Raw genomic sequence first — 21,309 nt, 5'->3', positions numbered from 1 at the left:
CATCCACAACTATTTAGAAAACCACTTTTTCAACACATTCAATGGCTTTCTAGCCTACGAGAAGCACTGCACAGCCTAAAGTGGAAGGTAAAGTCACCTCACCTTGTGATAAACAGCATTAGCTGACTTTCCACTGTATTCTTGTTTCCCCTCTTCCCTTTCCGTCCTGCCTCATCTCCTCTCAGACAGACAATGCTTTCATAAGAGGCATAACCGCTGTCAGTTTAATGTCTTGAACGCCTTCTTTGTTGGTGATATTCGTTTCCTGCTTTGACAGTCACCTCTCCCTGTTCGTGATGAATTTGATAATGTATTCTTTTTTTCATGTTTATCCACCATAGTGGGCCTTCGGAATGGTCCTAACTTTCACCCAACCTGCATTCGGCTGCATGGTGAGCGTTAACAAACAACGTAGTGATCTGGTAACAGAGGCTGCAGCCAATAATGGATCCAAATTGAACTGTCCTTTCTTGCAATTTAGATTTGTTTGAGGGGATTTTAGAAGTTACTTGCAATTAATTGCGATTCATTCGTTTTTCATGTCTGTCTCATTACTGTCATTTAAGGCATAGACGTTGACTATTCATCACTTTCATGAATGTGCAAATGTATCGGCTGCTGAACAACATGCCTCCAATCTGACAGTTATTTATTCCCCATTTCGTAATCTCTCGAGTGTGAATTCAACAAGTATGAAATAGGACTGTCACATGTGCAAAATGTAAGGGGATGTAACAGATGTATGACAAGCTCGAATAAATTAGGCCAAGTTTCTGTGCATATAACCATGGAAACCATGTGTGCACTGCACTGTTCAAAACTGGGACCATGGAGGGAAGTGAAAGATACACTGCATGGCACTACATGAAAGAGACTGACAAGGTGGGAGTTAAGGTGGGTTGGATGCTGCGCTGAATTAATGGAGTCTGGACTTAAATACTGAGACAGCGTCTAGTTCCTTAACAATGGTGGGAAGCTTGTCCCATTGTCAAAGGTGTTTTGTTCCCAAGCTTTTTATTCTTTCGAATGCAGGCATGAGTAATCCTGCAAGTCCATAATTGATGTGTGCATTTTCTAAAACGTCGGTGAAGAGAGTCTAAGAGAGACTGGATTATGTTTGTGTTTTCTTTTTTTGCGTGGATATTAGGGCAGCTTATTTGTGGTTGGCAGTGTGTGTGTGTGTGTGTTAAAAATTAAAAATGTAAATAGACTTTTTCAAATTATAAAAAGTGGGTGCAGCTGGCAAACTATCGACATTTGGGGTAAATGTGAACGCTCCAAGTTGTTATTTGTCTTGGTGATTTGGCATCGCACTGGTTTCCTCGTCAAAAAGTAATTTTGGATTGTTGCAGAAAATATGCTGTGAAGGGGGACTAGTCGACCTAATGACGTTTTGTAGTCTTATTTAGCCACTAGTTAACAACCGCCTTGTTAAGACACTTAAAGAGGTGTGTCTCACCCAATTTTTTATTCAATTAACTGTTTGACCCAGCAGTCAGTCAGCAGTTAACATCATTATGGCAACCTATGATTGCAGCTGGAGCGACACAGCTGATTGAGATGAGCTTATTGGTGCTTTTTGACACACACATACACACACATACCCACACACACACACAGTCATGTTTCCATCCCTTTAGAGGACATGACATTCATTTTAATAAATTTCCTGGACACTCACCCTAATCCAAACCACTACTTGTCTAATCCTAACCCTTTCCCTAACATTAACCTTCAGCTAAACCTAACCACACTCTAACTTTAACCTAAAATCTATGATATACGTTATGGGGACCAGCATTTTGTCCCCAAAAGGAAGGCGAGTCCCCACAATGTGAGTGTGTAGGCAGATGTATGTCCCCACAACATGGGGAGCATGTGAGATGAGCATGAAGAAGCAGTACTGGTGTAGCTGTGAACATAGCAGAGCAGTGTGTGTACAGTTTAGGCTATTTGTCTGTGATAAAAAGACAAGCCAAGCCAACTTGCTGTGTTTCGCTTGCCACCTGCTGAATAAAGTGAAGGAGGTTAGCCCCGAAGTTAGCATCAACTTGGACCCTGCAGGCTCACATAAGGTGAGCTGACCTTTACCGAGACCAGCTATTGTCATGCCTGCTGAGTCTAAACTGTAGTGTACCGGTCCGGTGTGGTGTTTGGCAGAATCAGTTCGAACATTTTTCCACTGGCTCAACCTTATTAGAAACTCAATTCAAGCCTTGCAATGTTTCACGTCTTTCATCAGCTTTTCATCAAATTTTCAACAGCTTTTCATGAAATTTGAATTCATAATGAATTCAAATATTCAAATATTTCATACATTGCATTATTCCACTACTAAAGCCAGTAATTAAGTTTAGCATCAGCTTTTCACACTGTCATTTCTTCAGAAACTGCCTTCTATAGTTGAATGTGGTGTTGTATACCATCTTCATTCCATAGAAAAAGAATACTTTACTTGTATAAGAGAACAGAAAATAAATCGTAATTTTTTGAAGAACCTGTATAAAAATGATTTCTTAAGTCAGGTATCAGCAAAACCAGGTGTGAACCGGCGAAGAGATACCAACAAGCTGGAGGATAAAAAGACCAACAGCATCAATGGCTATACTTGAGTCACAGAAAACAAGGACGAATGCAGAGCCCTGGTCAACATAGCAGGCCATTTGTTACTTTCATTAGAGCTGTCAGTGCTACTGTACACTGCAGTCGGAGGCAGATTCATGGAGGTGATAGATACAGAGCAAGTAAGCGGGTTCAAGACAGCAAATTGCTCTGTCATATCTAAGGCTTCAGTGTTGCCAATGAGCTTTTTTAACTGTGGTTTGAAAACTTTGTCAATCTCAAACAAATAATATAGAGAAAGGAGAACTATTTAGAATATATATTGAAGGTATTTTGTCCAGTAAAGGGCATTGTTCTTCTGGTAAATTTCTGGGAATAAAGATAATTTTCATAACGTAATTTGCAAAAAATCCTGATTTAACCACCCCAATTGGTTGGCTAATGATTGTACGTTAACGTTTCAAATGAAGTTATTTTACTGGCAGTGGCAAAAGCACACAAATGCAACATCCTTATAGAATTGAGCATTGTATTTTAAGGTATCTATGGTATGAAGACCAAGATAGATTAAAACATGTTGGCCATTTAAAACATATCAATTATAGTCACAATAATATAACAAAGGGAAAAATATGCAATGATGGTTGGTTGAAAAAGAGCATTATGGCTCATTACAAGTTGCATTTACTTTACAGTCCATTTGTTGTTGAATTTGAATTTATATTCCCACGGCAATTAGTGGCTCCGAGCTTGTCCAGTCCATTGCATGGAGCAAACAATCGTGTTTCATATTGAATTGTCAAAAAATCAGTTTGTAGCATTGACCTTGTCAAAGGAGAGTATTTTATTCAAATGTGTTTAAAGGTATTAACAAGTAGCAACATTTCAGGAACCCGATTTGATTCAGACACTGACCTTTGCGATGGAAACTATTATTGAACCACTGTTAGTTCTCATCAGGCTTTCCTTCTTGCAGGAAGACAAGTTCTAAAACGGTGTAACTGCCACAATAAAAAAAACATTGTTTCCCAGAGATATTCATGATGCATAGGTGCATTTTTTTTGTTGCATTTCATTTTAGCAGAAGCTTAAAAAGCCATTTAGTGACATTTAGATTGTTTGTTAGAAACAATAATGAATAAGATCCATTTGCTGCTGGTGGACTATGCAGATTGTCTTTGGGAATTATTCTTCCAGACTTCTGATAGACGTCTAATTCATAACATGTTTAAATGTTGAATCGACTTTTTTAAATTATTATTCTGACATGGGATGTATATTTAACTTGTATTTATCCATAAAAGTTCTTTAAATGAACATAAATTCAAATAAACTACCCTAAACTCTGTAGCTTTTTGCAGAGTTGGAAGTTTGAATTCATTGTTTTCACAGAGTCCCCAAGGTTCTCAACACCCACATATATTCTGTGTAGAACACCATAAAACAACGCGTGCTTCTCCTAATACCTAACGCTATGCTACTTGAAGCGCTTGAGTCACAATGAAGGTCGAGCAAGTTAAGAAACAGATCAAAGCCAGTGGAAACGTGACTTCGTCAGGTGGTAAGATTCCAACCCTCAGGTGATTTGTATACAGTATGGCTATGATAGCAATAAGGAGCACACAGGCAGAGAGCATATCAAAGTTCTGTCAACAATCTACCACAGCCACAGGAATAACAAAAACGATCCCCCTGCTTTCAAAAATGAAATAAAGAGATTAATGTTGACTGAATTAGGACGAAGCAGAAATGTTTTCTGGAGAAAATCACCAGTTTTGCCAATATGTAGCAGTTGAACTGAAGAAACACATTTTTTTTATTTGCTTCACAAACCAGCTGGTAAGATTGCAACCTGCTAGCTTCACAGCAGCTCACATCGCTTATTGTTTACTCCACCCTTGTCTCCCCCAGTCTGACATTTACCTTGCAGTTGTAGAAGTAATGTTTCATTGACATCGAATTGTTAACTGCAGCTGGGACACTCAGCAAAGCTTGATAGAGCCTGTATACTTCATCAGGAATGCTTGTCGAATGGTCTGCACGTCAGATAGCTTCGGAAAACCCTGTTGCTCCGCACATTTCCGACATTGGTTCAGAGCGAGCAGAGACGGACGTTATCTGTGACTTTCAGAAACCAACGATCCGTCATTCGCATCCACTTCACGCTGCGATCGGCCAGATGTGCAGCGATGAGAAAGGAGCCAGGGTTCGATCTCCTCTCTTTCGCTCTGTTTACAGAGTTACACAACTGTTTCTGTCACTTTTAAATGACAACAACCAAGTTTAACACTGTCAATGTCTTCCAGGCGAGACTGCACTGAAATGAAACGGCGTGCAAACTAGTTCTGATTGAGTCTACCCCTGCCCCTTATTGAGCCACTTCCACCGGATTTATCCACCCCAAAAATCAAATGTGAAATCCCCATTAGAGGCTCGGCTGGGAGTGACGGTTAGGATAGATTATCTGGCAGTGTGTAGGCTTTACAGATTTGTCCATCCATCTTAATCACTGTAATTGACTTGCGGACTGTTGTAAGCCATCCTGATAAGATGGGAACTGTTGGGTTTCAGTGACAGCGCGCAGGGATCAATATTTCTCACCTGCCATGACAAATGCAGTTTTGGAGGTTTTCCTGTTATCTCTGCATATTAGGCATTAATATGCATATTAATGCCTAATATGCAATCACACACGTTGCTGTGAGATTAGAGGCCTCGGCGTGAGTGTCATATCATGAGTCAGGAGGATCATCTGAGCTACATCGGTGTGTGTTTATGATACGTTTTTTCCGAATCGTCTGTTAAGAAATGAGACAAAAAAAAAGGGATTTTGAAAAGTTTTCTCTGGGGGCCCCAGTATTTCAAAATCAACCGCCGTTCTCAATCTACCATGACGTCAAGGCTGGAGCGTCCATATCGGCAAACGTGGACAATTGCTTAGCGCGGCACTTTGACAAGGGTGGCGAAACAAATATTCATGAGCAGAGTAACCTTGGCATAACCATTAGCAGTAACTGCAGTCCCGCTAGGTTAGCCTACTGACATCAAGCTCAATTGTCTTCGAGAAAAACCAAGACCAATGCAATGTGAGGATAAGGAACTATTATCTGAACAACCCAAATTATCTGAATCAATAAAGAGGAAACTATTGTAAAAGCAAGTATTTCAAAAACAAGGATTGATCCAGGGAGTGTTGGCGAGGATAAATGGTAAATGGACTGTACCTCCGACCACTCAAAGCGCTTTAACAACACTAACATTGTTCACCCATTAACACCCATTGAAACACTGAAGGCAGGGGCTACCATGCAAGGTGCCACCTGCCCATCAGAACTAATGAACCATTCATACAAGATTCACACACCGCAGGCACAGCACAGCAGGCACGGGAGCAACTTGGGGTTAAGTGCCTTGCCCAAAGACACATCGACATGGACTAGAGGAGCCGGGGATCGAACTACCGATCCACTGATTGAAAGGACGACCCTGAGCCACAGCCGTCCCTGTGATGATGGATGACGGCGCGCCTTCAAGTCGTTGCCAACGCTAGCGGCACTCGCAGTTCAGCGCTCAGGTGTCAGATGTGTCAGATTTTCACGAGCAGTATTTAGATCGAGGAGCTGAAAATCAAGGTGACTTGATGCTGTCATGACTCGTCTGTTCGAAATTTAGAAGCAGATGAGTTATTATTCGGATACGGATCAGCAAGATGCCTGCATTCGTTAATATTGTTGACACTGCGAGCACACTGGCGTCACTATTTATGTTGTGTGTATGGAATATTGGCGTTTGTGTGTTGTTGCTGGTGTAGCACGTTGCAAATAGAGGGGCAGCATATATTGTTACTTCTCCTAGAGCAGGCAGAAGGCCATACACATGTCCTGCATGACGTAATTCACTTTCTTTGTTTCTACTTTTTCTGCGTGAAACCATAACTCATCTTATCTCTCATTTTGCCAAACAGATGCTCACTGTTTTAAGGAAACTTTTATTGAAGTTGTTAACTGCTGCAAAATGGATTAGTATGCCATCTTCCTCCGCACTGTCTATCGATTTGTGTGTCAGCAAGGTAATTGGATCATTGATCTGTTCATGCATCCCTTTATTTGACTTGTCACACGTAGGAAAACTGTTCTCGTGCATTACATAGTTGTATAGCGTTTTTTGTGTATTAAGCTAGTTAGTTCAGCCTCAAGAAGCTCAAGCCCACACTTTAAAACTCCATACAGACAGTACAGACAGATTATCACTATCAGTATAACTCAAGGCAACTTTTCACCAACAAGTTAACTTCATAAATGTATTAATGCATCACATTTTCCACTGACATACTGTACACTGAAGGCATGTTGGTCACAAAAACATTTAGCTAATTTAATACAAATCTAGAAAGTGAGACACATTTGTTGATAAATCAGCAAAGATGAATCGAGCTAAAGATGTTCGTCCAGTTTTCACTGCCTATGGCGAGTTAAAAACAATCAAACATCCCCAAACTTTCACTATTCATAGACAAACACCAGCCCAGAATTTCACTCAGTTTCAAGTGTTCAGCGAGTGTTGTCTGGGGTGGGAGCGCACTCATTTACACACATTTGCATGTCATTAGCACTTCAAACCTACAAACTTGAAAGGCTTTCCTTGTCAAGACACTCTAATCTCCCTCTCTCTCCCTGTCTACCGCTCTTTCTCTCTGTTGCACTCTCTCCCAGGTCTCTGCTCTCTCACACAAGCAGTGATTAAGGAAGCTCAGGACATCAATTAGAACGTTTAACCTTCTGTTCTGGTTTATGACAGCTTCCTGGGTATTGAAATCTAGGATGTGCTTGCGTTTGAGCTTCCCTGCTTGTGCCGAGGTCTTGAAAAACATTTCAGAAAATGTTTCAATTCACTCAAACACGCACAACAAAAGAGTTTAGTTTGAAGTTTATGGAGCTTTCTGATGATTTGACCAATACGTAGCGATAAAGTTGCCAGGTCATTAAATGAATTAAGGTTTGTTTGTTTTTTATTTATTTAGAATTTTGTTAAAAATGAAAAAAAGTCTCCCCATCCTATACACCAGACTGTGTCTCTTTATTAGTTTTATTACATGCAAATGAACTCGAAAGATTAAAGATGGATTTCAAATAATCTCTCTCTATCTGTGCATGTGTGTGTGTGTGTGTGTGTCAGGTAAAACACAGTACTTTACAATCAAGCAGTCAATGCGACCTAATTACTTTCAATTTCTTGTGTCTAGCCAGGCTCATACAACTCGTTCAGCAATGCAATACAATACAAATTGAATTAAGCCTTTCATTATTTCATTATTCAAAATAATAATAATGATAAAACAGCGCAACTCTGGACCCCAACAAACTTTCAAACATTAAATCGGGGCAGACTTCCTGTAGTTTTGAATAATTATACAACTATTACAACATTCTTATATAAGCAATGTTTCTCACTCGACGGCGTTTCACTGATGGGAACATTCCACCTCAATATGCCATTGTCCACATTATCCACATGTGTGTTTCCTGATATTTCTTTTAAGGTGGTCCTTAAAACTAAGTACATTTCAGAGTACTGTCACCTTTTGGGAATCAAGCAAATACAAGTATTATATGAGTGTACTTGTATAAATTGTATAAAAAGTGTGATATTGGATCTGAAAACAAAAAGAAGGAAGTTGGAACATGTAAAAGCCTTGCTGCTCTGCAATGTTCTTTTTTTCTCTGGAAATATCATGATATTACACTGACTGATTGTTGACACAATGACAACATCTAATTAGAGACGGCAGGACCCTTCATAAACTGAGTTCCACTGAGATTAATAGAAATATCAGTGACAAGCAGTAGACTGGCACACTACGGAAATATCAACAAAGCTTCAATGCCATCAACAGCCCAAAAACCCTGAGGCATTTCAAAGCATCTAATCACTGTCATGCTTTCCTGTAAAATGTTCGTATCAACCAAACTATTTGGAAAATGCAGACTTTGACAACTCTGCTCCGTTTCTTGTTACAAGTTTAGACAGCTTCCTCAACTGGAAATAACTTCATGGCGCAGACAAAAAGCAAATATAGCAGAGACTGGTGACTGGTTTCTGTGGCAACTGAAAACATAGAAGCACGATTCCTTATATTGTGGTTTATTGATTACAGATATGACTTGCTTTTTGTCAACAGTAAGCACTTGAAGTGTTGTATTTACCTTTCATTACCGTTTTCCCATTATTATTTGATTTCATGTCTGAGCATGCATTAATCACAAAGACCGGTGATTATTTTATTTTGGGTCAATTTGTGTAAATGTAAAGTGATGGTCTTTACATCGCTCCTCCTATTAACAAAATGATGGGATTCTCTATTCATAATGGGATTCATCACTGAAAGTGCAAACATAACTCAGATTCTCCGATTAAGACTTGATGTAATAGAGTTAAGAGGGCTATTTATGTTGCGATGACATGAGAGCCAGTGACAAGGACTTCATGTCTTTCTGCATTTTGCTCAAGGAGATCTGGGAGACAGTGATGGATACTGCAGAATCTCCAGAGCAATGAGCTCGTGGCTTACTGCACACACTAAATTAAGCAGAAGTAACACAATCACCAATAAAAAAACCCAAAACATACTGACAGATAACCAGTGCGGGGCAGTCCCACAGATGCCAAGGCAATTCCTCGGTTCATTATTTAACATGCCAACGGTTGTGCAGAGTACAAGCGAATCATTAGCTACAAGATCCATCTCAGCAGAGATCATTTGTAACAGGAAACAGAGGGATTATTTGGGATCAATTCTGAGTTTCTTCACATAAATGAGTTCAGAATGTCCCGCTCTATACAAGTAAAATAAAAAAACAGCCTATTAAAGTGCAGATCCATGATCATTACTATCATTTCTTTTCACGTTTTCCCACGTGACCTACCGAAGGTTTCTGCATGATGACATTTGAAACAAACTTAGCATGGCTAATGTTCACTCAGTTAGTGCTATCGTTCACTTTATTCACAACCTTATTGAGTAGCGTACGTTAGTAACCGATGTCACTGCTTTTTGCTGACAGCTGCGTTTCCATTTGAAAAACGTGGAAAGGAGCGCGGATATACCGTGGCGCTCATAAGCTGCCAAAGTAAAAATGGACATGACTAAAATTGCAGCAATGTTAACGGATATGTATGTTAGAAGCCAAACAGAGTTATTTTACATTTTTCTGTATCATACTAGGACTAACTTGCTGTACACTGCAATACAGTGCTAGTTCTTGATTTTAACATTTGTCTAACCCTAGCCGCAATCTTTATGCAAAATATCGTATGTGGCCATGAAGTGCATATTTAAGATTTCATTTTACAACAACTCAGCTGGAGACAGCATTTCTGAACAAATGCACACAGCTCCTGGTACCTTTTAATTAGATCGCTAGCTACAGCTGATCAAATATACAGTGACCGGATCAAATTGAGAAGGATACTTGAGTCTTCTTCTGTCTGAAATCGATGAGCTGTTGTTTCAAAAAGGACAAAGAGTGGTAACTCTGGCCCTGTTATCGTTGTGAACTGCTTAAGCGGCATGCGAGTAACTCGGGGAGTTGGGACATTCCTACATGAATGCACCAATGTTGCATAAAACATCACTCTTGAGATGACTCGCCTTCCCTTAAACTCCCGACACACCACCGTGCATGACAAAATAATCTGTCGTGATACAAAAAACCACATACATTGTACATCTTTCTACAAAGGGCTCCCTGAATGCCAAAAGCAACTGAGATTTGCACGTAAGATAAGACGGCTTAGCTTCAAACCCATGATGTGCTTAAACTTTAAATTGACTGTGGTAACAAGGCTGCTGGTTATAAGATAATCTCTGTCATGCACTCGTATCGTTTCTGAGAAGAAAAAGATAAAATCTTAAAACTTCTAATAATAACAATGATCAATTGAAAGAGGGATTTGCCCGTTTATCTTCACGCCAGTCAGTCTAATGGTACCTGGGTTGACTGGCGTGATCATTAGAAAATGGAAAAAAAAAAAAAGGTTTTAGAAACAAGGTTTGCGTTTTTCAGGTAAAAATAAGCCACAAAGAAACATCATCATTTTTTGTTGAAATAAGAATTAAAACTTGGAACACTGTTTGTAACTGCGCTTCATTCTAGAACTGTTGAAAGAACATGTATCTGTATTGACAAAATAATATTTATCCCCACGTTGCTTGTTGTTTCCCGCATGAATTAAACTAGTCTGTCGCTTGATAATTGATTTTAGCCTGAGAGGTGGAAGGTGGAACAATGGGATTTATTTCTGCCTCTCTCTGTCTACTTTCATTAGCTACTGTACTGAATTACATTCTAATTGAATTCCGGAGCGTTCTATCAATACACATGGACAGTTCTCTCGGTGTTCCAAAAGAATCACGTCAGATCATTTGATGATGAAATATCACCCTGGATAAGCACCACCAACTGTTGTATTCTGATGTTCTATCTCTTTTTTTCAGGTGATCTCTTCTTTCCTGATCTCGCCGAATCCTCTGGCTCGTGTTTCCCCAACTATCTGATCCCATTATTTTATTTGACCTTAAAATACACAAGCTGCAGCAGAGATAATGTCGGTAAGGACGCTATGAAGAAGGCCTGTGTCTTACTGTACTTCACTTCTGACAGAGGGGCACAATGAGGAAGACAGGGTAGAGTGTGGGAGAACATAGAGGAGGCAATATGATGAAGAACATAGGCTCATTATTTAGATTTCCCCTCGATAAAGGCTAATTGGCGAAAAATGAAATGAAAAAACCCAACATCTTTACATGTAAATAGAATTTGCCTTTCGGCCCACACAGATGTATTTAGACCCCCGCTTCATGACCTCCTTACCAATATACCACAGTAGAGCAACCACAAAACTCCGAGGGGCTGAATATAAAAATGTCTCTTTTTTTCATGACGTTTCTACCTGTAATGATGAAGTCAGTGCAGCCCCCTCTGGTGGAATACAGATGACAATCATTAGCAATGTTGTAGCACATGTTTCAAGGTCTATGCTGAACTTGAACTCCTGATCTTATAGATTTGATACCCCTGGGATGGGAGGAAGCGACATCCTTATCCTCCATTGATTCCCTTCTACCACAATCCACCGAACGGTCTGTCTGTCTTCTTGTCCTCCTCTATCTGGTCTGTCCTGATGACAAAGTAACAGGCTCAATCGGCAGTCCTTCAACCTCCAGAGACCCCATCTGCATGTGTTGGCTACAGAGATATCAAAGTCTGCTGTCTAAGTGTTTCTGTGTTCAAACATGATGATGCCGCTATACGGTCTCTATTCTGTGTCCACTGCTGAAAATCATTGAGACTAAACATCAGTAATGAGAAGCAGCTGTTATCCTTCACCAGCTGGGCTCAAAATTAAATGGCAAGTGCTACAGGCAACAAACTGAGGCTGTACGGCTGCCTTCGAATCCAAATGCTCCGTCATTACTTCATCGAAAGTCTTCGCGTGCATTTGATGTGCGGAAGAGAGAGAGAGTGGTGAGAGATGCTGTGTGATGAGTGTGTCTGTTATTTTGTTTGTGATCCTCTTAAGCTCTGCAACTGCGATTGTGCACAGTTCTCTTCAGAAATGTCTGTTTGTAAATGTGGAAACATGCAGTGATGATACGTTTGAAAAGGCACGAGTATTGATACTTAGTCCTTTGGTAAAATCTTGTGGTAACTGCCTCTATCTTTAGGTGTCTGTATGAGCAATTATATTGGCAGTGTGTGACTGATATTTGAATGCCAGCTACACTCAGGGGTCGTACATGTATTATTGAGAGAACTAAATACGGCGGCATCACTCATCTTTGCTGACAATTTGTCCCAGTGGCCACTCGCAGTACTGCCACAAAGAAACAAATCCGCTGCCAGACAATTCCCCCTTTGGTTCAAATTGCTTTTAAAAAAGTACGTCCTCAAGTAAAAAAATGGATGAACAGTATACAATGATTTTGTAGCGGAAATTAATTGAATTTGAGTTTGGTTGGTTTTATTATTTATGGGCACTACTGCACCTTGTGATACTGTAAAAAGAATGTGTCGCTTGTTGAATCAAAGAAGCAATTTAATATACTTAAAGGAGTTGTATTTCACATTCGGATAATTAATATAGAGTAACGTCTAGCTCAGCGCAGAACGCAGTGGCTCGCCCTCTGTGTGTGCTGTTGATCAAGCTTCTTCTTGCTTTGTTAACATGCTTTTAGTGCATGTGAGTGGGCCTCACTAGTTAGCTCGGTTTGTGCTGTTAGCACCGTTAGCTTTGAGTTGCTGGCTCGCCTTCTACATGCTGAGAGCCGGTGGGAGGAAATCAAACTGCTTCTAGTCCTGGATCTTGCACCTTTTTAAAAAGAATTCAAAAAATACGCTGGTATGTAAAATAGTAAATTATAGACCAAAACCTTGCAACGTTTTAATTGTCTGCAGGCATGGTGGGTTTTCTTGTCAACACGACTGTGCCATGCTTCTTATGTTTCGTAGCTTGAAAAACAATGCAGCCGTAATTAGCGTCATATGGACACAGGATTCTGTCATCTGCAGTGTTTGTGAGGAGCTGGCAGAAACTAAAGTATCTACTGGAAGAGCTGAGACGGTGGTTACAGTAGTATGCTAGTTATTAGTAGCTCATATATAATGAAAGATATACACTGTCTTGTTGCTGGTCAGATAAGGAGAAGATGCACTTTAGTCTATTTAAAAAAAATAAAGAAATCTCTTGATTCATTAACTTGAATTACAAACTTAATATGCCAACTCTCCGTTCCAAGACAAGATGATGGGTCTGTCATGCGATGCTGCCAACAGGTAAGTCTGCTCCCACGTTTATGATTGTGTTGCGTTAATACAGGAGCAGGGTGGTGTAGTGGGGGACATGGCCCATTGGCTTTAAGCCTGGAGAACGTCCTCCCGAGCAGGATGGATCAGCAGAGCAGCGACGGCATCGTGGATTAGTGCAGCCTGTCAAGGTCTGACGGTGCGGTGACAATTTAATCGCTGAACATGCTCCCGATAGAAAAGGGAAGATGAGAGGCAGAAAAACAGGAAGGGGAAGTTAAGAGGCTGTGGTCTTCATTTATATGATTCATTTTGTCATATCAGATTCTACGTCTCCAGGGTCCTGGGGGAAAAAACATTAACGGGCTCACAGAGACAAAGACGGACACACTCACTCGGCCTATCCTTAAGCTTAACCCTACAGCAAACAATAGCTCTTTTCCTCATGGGACCAGAGAATGGCATTGTCTGTTTCTGAAATTTCATGTGCTTCCTCATCAGGGTAGATTAACACGTCCCCTCCGGCATTCGGTTTGACGCACAGACACACACACACACACACACACACACACACACACACACACACACACAACCACACACACAGTGTTAGCACTTTGCTCATGAAATACTGGTTTAACTATCAATCTGCAAAGATGGGTTTTGAAGTTTTAGGGTTTTACACACACGTAAAACACAATGTTATGTCAGCATAGCTCTGTTCGAAGCCGATCCAATGTGCAAATTGTGTCATGAATTATTCACGACAGCATGTCGTTCATACCATTAGGTGGCAATTATTTTAATTAATGAATCAGAATCAATGCACAACGTGTACAATGCGAAGCGGTGATCGAGCATCTGAATGTAACTGCCATAGCGGGTGCACCATAAGTGAGTCAACAACTTGTTTTTTTTCTGCTTCTGGCCTCACACTAATGAGGGAAGAAGTTACCATGGTGATAGAAGACATGAGCTACCTTGAGCTTTGCCAGGCTTTTAATGCACACACAAAGATGCACTCGCATAGAGAGAGGATCGTGTTTCATCCTCCGTGCTAAAGAGAATGAAAGCTGAACCATTAAAAACGCACGGTTATCTAAAGGCAATGGTTAAACACAAAGAAGCCAATAGGCACAGCAGACTTTTTCTTCTGCTGTATAATACTCGTTATTGAAGGCAGAAAAACATCTATTTCTGGTTTAATTACCAACTATATTGTTATCAATAGGTAAGGATCTAAATTGACAGAAGAGGCAGGTCAATTCCATTTGCTTTTAATTTAAATACACCTTTAATTAATGCCAAATTTGTCCTAATAACGTTTTCCATTTCATCAAAAGGAAACACCCCCACAGGATCATTACACCCACATTTAAAGTTTTCTATAAAAGCTGCATTTCTAGACCTTATAAGATATTGTCAATTTCATGTACAGGTCCTACCAGCGGAACCAAAATGAAAAATACCTAATATAATGGTTTCTGCATGTGAAAAAATAGTACAGATGCACACAATGCTCGTTCCAATTGATGTTTTTCCTCTTTGGCAAACTGGCATCAAGCTGGTTCAACTATAAAGCCAACTTGCAGCAGTTTTGCATCATCTGTCCAACACAAGTGTGCCTCTGCTGTCAAAAGTTAGGAAACATTCTGTTGAAAGGAAGCAAGTAGAAAAAAAAGATCTTTACTTTCTGTAAACAAGTAGCAACCAAGAACGCACATCTCTGCCGTGTTGCATTCCCTGAGTAAAGCATGCACGGCTTCTCAAGACCTGAAAGTTAAAACCTTTGCCGTGTGTCCCAAAAACACAACACAATGCAGGTGGCAGCCAAAGCTGCAGTGCACCCTCACTCAGAGTAAAATATTCGACAACACCTCCCACACGTGGCTAACTGCATGCTTTTGGTTTGCTGAGCACAAGTCACACCGATACTGCTGAGCCCTCACATCAAAGTCAAAAAAGCCTGCATCACTGAACAGGTCCAATATTTTGAAACTACAACCTGCTAGAAATAATTGTAGAAATAAATGCAGAAAGAATGTTACTCAGGCTGAGGCATATCATCAATAAGGGCTGAGCTGAATGAAGGGCATCCATGCAGAATGATCAATTACAACACAGTTATTCTCATAAGATATTATGAGAGGCCACAGTGTCCTATTTTGTCTTGGGCTCTGGGAAGACAGTAAGTGGTTCTGGCAAGCTTTGACTCACTGAATTACACACATGCCGTCCTGTAATTCGCAGACCTCACACCAATGCATTACTCTTTGCACCACCAATTAACCTCCTAACAACTCAACGCGGAACTGTCGCCATTTTTATAAACATGCTGATCCAAAATGAGACGCACAACAACACACCACACACAATGCACTGATTTGACATGAAATTGGCTGTGCTTAAGTGGAAGAAAATGTACAATGTGGTTTGTGTCAGTAGCGATTATGCGGCACTGAGATTCTGACATTAATAACTACCATCATTTGCCCTTGTACCGCACATCTATGCAGATGACATCAAAAGCATATGCTATTTTCCTTTTCAAACAGAAATATATAAAACAAATCATTTTCAAACGTTTTTTTGCAGATGATACGTGACATGGGTAATTTTAACTTGAATCCCTCATCTGGAGAAAAAGTATCTTAAATCGTTCTCAGAAATGAATACACTTGTGGCTGTGTGTTGCGATTGTTATTCTACCCGGAACCATCGGCATGCAACGTTACGCATGGAGTGGCAGTTGTGGAGCTAGCTGTGTCCTCTGTGGCACTGGCAGGCATTGGCAGGTCCAAGGTGTCCCAACAATCTGCCGCAGGTTCTATTTGTCTCTTCACGTACTGAATTCCTACACTGGGTCAGATTCCTCGTAGGATCACAGGAACATGTGTTGTTGCTTCCAATGTCAATTTCATTTGGTGGCGATTCTCGACCTCACGGCACATATTTTGCCCGTCGGGAGGAGCTTTAGTGGCGTGCTTTATTCCAGACTCACCATCACGAACCTGTCTGAGTGCTGAACTCCTGAACACAAGAACAGGAAAACAGGTGACTTGATTGGGTGTGACAGCCGGCTCTACGACACTTCCTGATAATGCATTCCTCCACCTTCAACTTTTTCATATTTCCATATAATATGCGCGTTTTACTTTTGTGCGCTTCGTGAGTCTGACATGTTGGAGCAAAAGAAAGGCGTGTCATCATCTTAGTCTCTCCTTTGCTATCAGAAGTGTGCGTCAAAATGATGTTTCTCCTCCTCCGGGGGGGCAGATATATCGATCTGCATCTACACAGGACTAACATTGAGATTTACAGCTCTTCGTGGTTTGCACTGCGTGGCTTTTCAATGACTTGACTCCTGCTGTACTAGTTATGAAGAATTTGGGGGCAATGGAGGCAATAAAAGCCATAGAGCTAAATATTATAAATGTTTTAACTGTATGACATTGTATTTACATAAATCTGTGCATTTACAGGAAATATTGTGGGTCAACTACTTTATATGCATTTTATCTTGCACCTTTAATCTAAAGACCTTTAATCTTCATATAAAATCCACTGAATGATTTGGTTTGATCTGATTTTACTGACATTTCCTCCTCATGAAACTTAGAAATCTTAGGGAATGTGACAGGGCTCTGAAGTAATGGTTTGGTATAAAAACAAGTAATCAGTGTGCGTTCTACAGTTGACATTGGTACAGTGACAATTGTGCCCCACTTACCACAAGATCTTTGAGTTATTGTACATTTTTGGGGGTATTTATTGTATAAGAAGCCACAGCTCTGGTGTGGAAGTAGGTCTTAAACTCACATTTGCATGTTTATTTTGGGAGCCTTATTAGCATTGGCAAACATGAATATCCGGCAGGAGGGCGATGGGGGAGGAGGAGAGCTAAGGAAATGTGTCATAACAAAATAAATTGATTCCCAAGTTGAAAACTGCATTCCCATCCAATGATTCAAGTCTTTAAAGATCGGCCTGACATCTTTACTTGTCAACATCCGAGCATCTATTATGCACTTTGCACTGTGGCCTGGAGGATTAGATGGCGTCAGAGGAAGCAGCGATCGTGATACCTTTTACTTGTCTGTACATTAGAACAGACTGAAGAGACCAGCAGTTGTTGCCATGAGGACGCTGATCCGGCCAGTGCTTGGAAGAGATGATTGATCAACTGCTGTATTTCCACCGAAAACATTGGCGTAATCATCTGCCTTATATTTGGTCATGTTCAAACTTTTTCCTTGTTAGTTGTATACTGAAATGTGGATGGACAATATCTGGGTTCATCATGGAATTCAATTCTGCAGGTAGATAGAAAGAATGTGATGTGCCTCTGATAAATGTGTTAGTAGATACAAGGGCAACTAAATGATTTCTGGTATTTATGGGAGCTGCAGCAGAAATCACTCTTGAAATGATTCATTTGTTCCATGAAATGGAATCATTTTGTGGAAGTTTATCTGCTTTAAAGTTTTGATTTTCAGTTCAACTGTTTTAAGTTTACTGTTCTGGAAACTCTGTTACCTAGTGGCTAAAAATAATTTCATGCAGCTTTAATGTAATCTGTGAGTTCAAATTAGTTTTCAACTTACTTGTTGCAAATTATCTTCAAATATTTGAAAAAACAACAAAAACATTTGGGGATCACTGTCCTGTAGGAGCACTTCTTGAAAATTACAAGCACATCTGAATATCCCTCGACTCGATGATATCAAACAACATCAGCATGGCAGCGAGTTTTAAGCGGCAACCTCTGGCGCTAAGAAATTAAGGTATATTGAAAGTGGCAAAAACTTGAGAATGGCTCCAAAAGTGAGTCCATCCCCACAGACCTTTATGTTAAAATGCCCAACTTTACAGCAGAAATGATCAAGTTTACAGCCTGGTACACAAAAACGGTTTTGATCACTGCAGCTTATTTCCCGGTTAATGACTTTACTGGGTGTGAATTGTATACAACTCATTCATTTAAATTATATCAAGGCACTAATGGTCCTTTAAACACTTCTTCTGTATTTTATACAGTCTAGGTTTTGAATATATAAAATGATTTGAAAAAAAATGCTTACTGCCTGTACTTCATTCAGGCAAATATAACAACCCCAACGTTTCAATGAAAGTACTTACAAACCTATATAATCATTCTTTCCCGCAACAGGCACTCGGCTCAAATGAAGTTGGCATAGTGCCTCTTGGTTAGGCCCTCCAGTCTTTCCTGAGTCCTACAGTATGTGCAGTCATTCAACCGTCACTACTTATTACCCAGAAGGCAGTTGCTACAGTGCGAGTCTTCAGGGTTTCTTCAGGGTTTCAAGGTGGGGACGTTCCAATCTGGTTAATTGTCTGAATCACTTTTTTTTGGTTTACATTTACTTGTAAATGAGAAGCCAGACTCATGCTCATGCGTCATTTAGATCTGTGCCTCTATAATTCCAGGTAGGTGTACTGATGAGCTGTTTTTCAACTCAGCGCCATTCAGCACAACCCTTCCCGCAGAGGAAATATCTTATCACGTATGTATTTAAAGTGATGTATTTTTAAAGCGATGTAACATAGTTGAGTTAAAGTGGGTGGTGCATCAGGGTGCGAGGGGAAGCAGACATGCAGGAACATACAAAGAAGAGCGAAGCTGAAGGTCCAAGCAAGAACTCTTTCATGGGTGTGGTTCTTGCAGTAAACACAAACCTCGTCTTTATTGGCTCAAACGACAGAGATCAAATTACTGGACATGCAACTCAAAAAGCATGATTTGACATTATTTACTTTTTGTTGTGTACATACCTTCTCTTTTCCACTATCTTTAAACCACTTTGCATTCTCTGCTTTGAGCGCAATGTAAACAAAGCTTACTTACTCCAATGGCAAACATGAAGAAACATAACTAGCTGTCAGATAAATGACATTTGCTTGATAATGCAGGCAAATAGGTTGTCAAAGGCAATAGAAAGGATTCGATTTAATACATTTAACACAGGTAATTGACAACATTTTAGTTATGCCTGCCTCATTATACGAGTTGTGTCAAAGTCAGCTAAGCATCAGCACGGTTGTTGCAGCATCCCCTGTATTTTTCTGTTCGCCTATTGTTTTACTGCCATGGCAATAAAACAATATATATACTGTATATATTCTATAAATAAAATATAAATACAGTATATTTCATATGAACCTCTGCAGGGTGAATGTGCATCAGTACAGACTCGTCCTCTGTATGAAATGGTAGTATTATCACTGTTTTTCATCATCATAAACTATAGTTACCTGGTTATGCGTCGCCTATACACTGCCTCACTCCCTCCTCACATTGGCTTCAGCCAGTGCTCTGTGTCGTTGACCGTGTATAGCAGTGGCTGCTTTGACATCCAGTACTGTGTGTTCCTAGACCCCAACGACTGCACAATACCCAAGCCCTCTAACAACCCAGGGGAGACCTGGAAATGTTTGTAAAATATTGTGAATAACTATTTCATATAAATGATCCTGGCCATTCAAATGAATGCAATAAACATAAGCATCATTTAGCGTGACGTCATTTTCTCTCCAGACCCCCACCTCTAACTGACTTCCAGCCTCCCTGCTGTTAAGGCTTTATTTAGAGAAGTTACCTCTGCTGTATTTATTGGGTTCCGGCTGTTAGAGCCTGTCTGAGTGAAACTAAAGGAAAAAAAAGAACGGGAAAGAAAATTGCCAAAAATAAGAAATAATTCTGTTGCTTTTAAGTAAGATCAAAGAAAGATCTCGCAAGAGTCCCATCTTAACACCTTCTATTAAAATGCATTTATACCAGAGAGAAAAAGACTAATATCACTGTTAAAAGTTTTGTCGGACCAAATTAAAGACACAGTCAGATCAAATTTGCTCCCTGTGGGCTTCCCACTTGGATCTGCATGGAAACAGTTCTTTCCAATTTGTGTAATTAGATTTTGTGGATTGGGAGAACCAGCTGCATCTACTGCGGGGCTGGGTGTCGTTAAAAAAAATCTGACACCACAGGCGTGTAATATAGCCATACTTTCAAACTTTCAGGCTGAACTGCCTTCTCCGACCAACTACATGCGCATCTACCTCACCACACTATCAACTGTATGGGTTGTAGCTGCTGCCGTAGTGGGCCAATCACATGTCACATTAAATCAGAGGACACTTGCAGTGATTGGCTGCAAGCAAAACCATACAAGTAGTACTTTTTTTTCTCGCTCTGGGTACAAAAAGCATCCAATGCAGGTATTGTTTGACAAGAGAAGTTTTGGTGCTACTTGGCACTGGGTTATTTCAAATACCGATACCAAGCCCTACCAAAGCATGTCTGATCCATCGATTAGTGGTTTGGGTTCTTGTAGATATTTGGTGATTTTGAGATGCATTGTCTTGTGTTTCATCACTCTAACAACAGTCAGTCAGGAGCGTGAATGAAAAGAGCAGCTTGACTGAAAATGACCCCAAGGTTAGTGTTTGAAAGGGAAGGGCAAAGAGAGGAAACGTCAATGCTGAAAGAGAAACCAAATGCCTCTCACACACACACACACACACACACACACACACACACACACACACACACACACACACACACACACACACACACACACACACACACACACACACACACACACTCACCTGCAGTGTCTGTGAACCCCAGCCACAGTTTCAATGATGGAGCACTCTCCCTCGTTGAGACAAAAGGCCAGGTCCTTGTCTTCCACACATGGTTTGAACACCTCTGAACGTAGACTGGGAAGTGTGGGGGCCACTGCTGTAGACAGAGAAGACAGAGACAGAGAGGACAGGTTGAGTTACTATTGGATAGAAAGTAAAAAAAAAAAAAAGGTAATTTCTCTCATTCTTTCAATTGAAGTCATTGCTGATTTGCACAGGAATATTTCTCATTTCTATAATTCCTTTGATGTGCCTCGGTACATGGCATGCCGTTATGGTTCTA

At 40.4% G+C, this 21,309-nt stretch overlaps 1 protein-coding gene across 1 annotated transcript in view; it reads right to left on the bottom strand.

Annotated features, from left to right (window-relative positions):
* nrg3b (neuregulin 3b) overlaps positions 1-21,309 on the bottom strand; it is a gene marked incomplete at both ends in the record, with an annotated part of 185,185 nt that overhangs the window by 73,545 nt on the left and 90,331 nt on the right. The window contains one exon of the mRNA XM_079293078.1: positions 20,988-21,123. Within this exon, the coding sequence (XP_079149204.1) occupies positions 20,988-21,123 (136 nt within the window). The remainder of the gene's footprint in view (positions 1-20,987; positions 21,124-21,309) is intronic.

This window comes from Melanostigma gelatinosum (assembly GCF_949748355.1).
Source record: "Melanostigma gelatinosum genome assembly, chromosome: 21".
NCBI classification, from domain to species: Eukaryota; Metazoa; Chordata; class Actinopteri; order Perciformes; family Zoarcidae; genus Melanostigma; species Melanostigma gelatinosum.
Note: the sequence above shows the minus strand (reverse complement) of the source record. Positions and strands in the feature narration are given on the sequence as shown.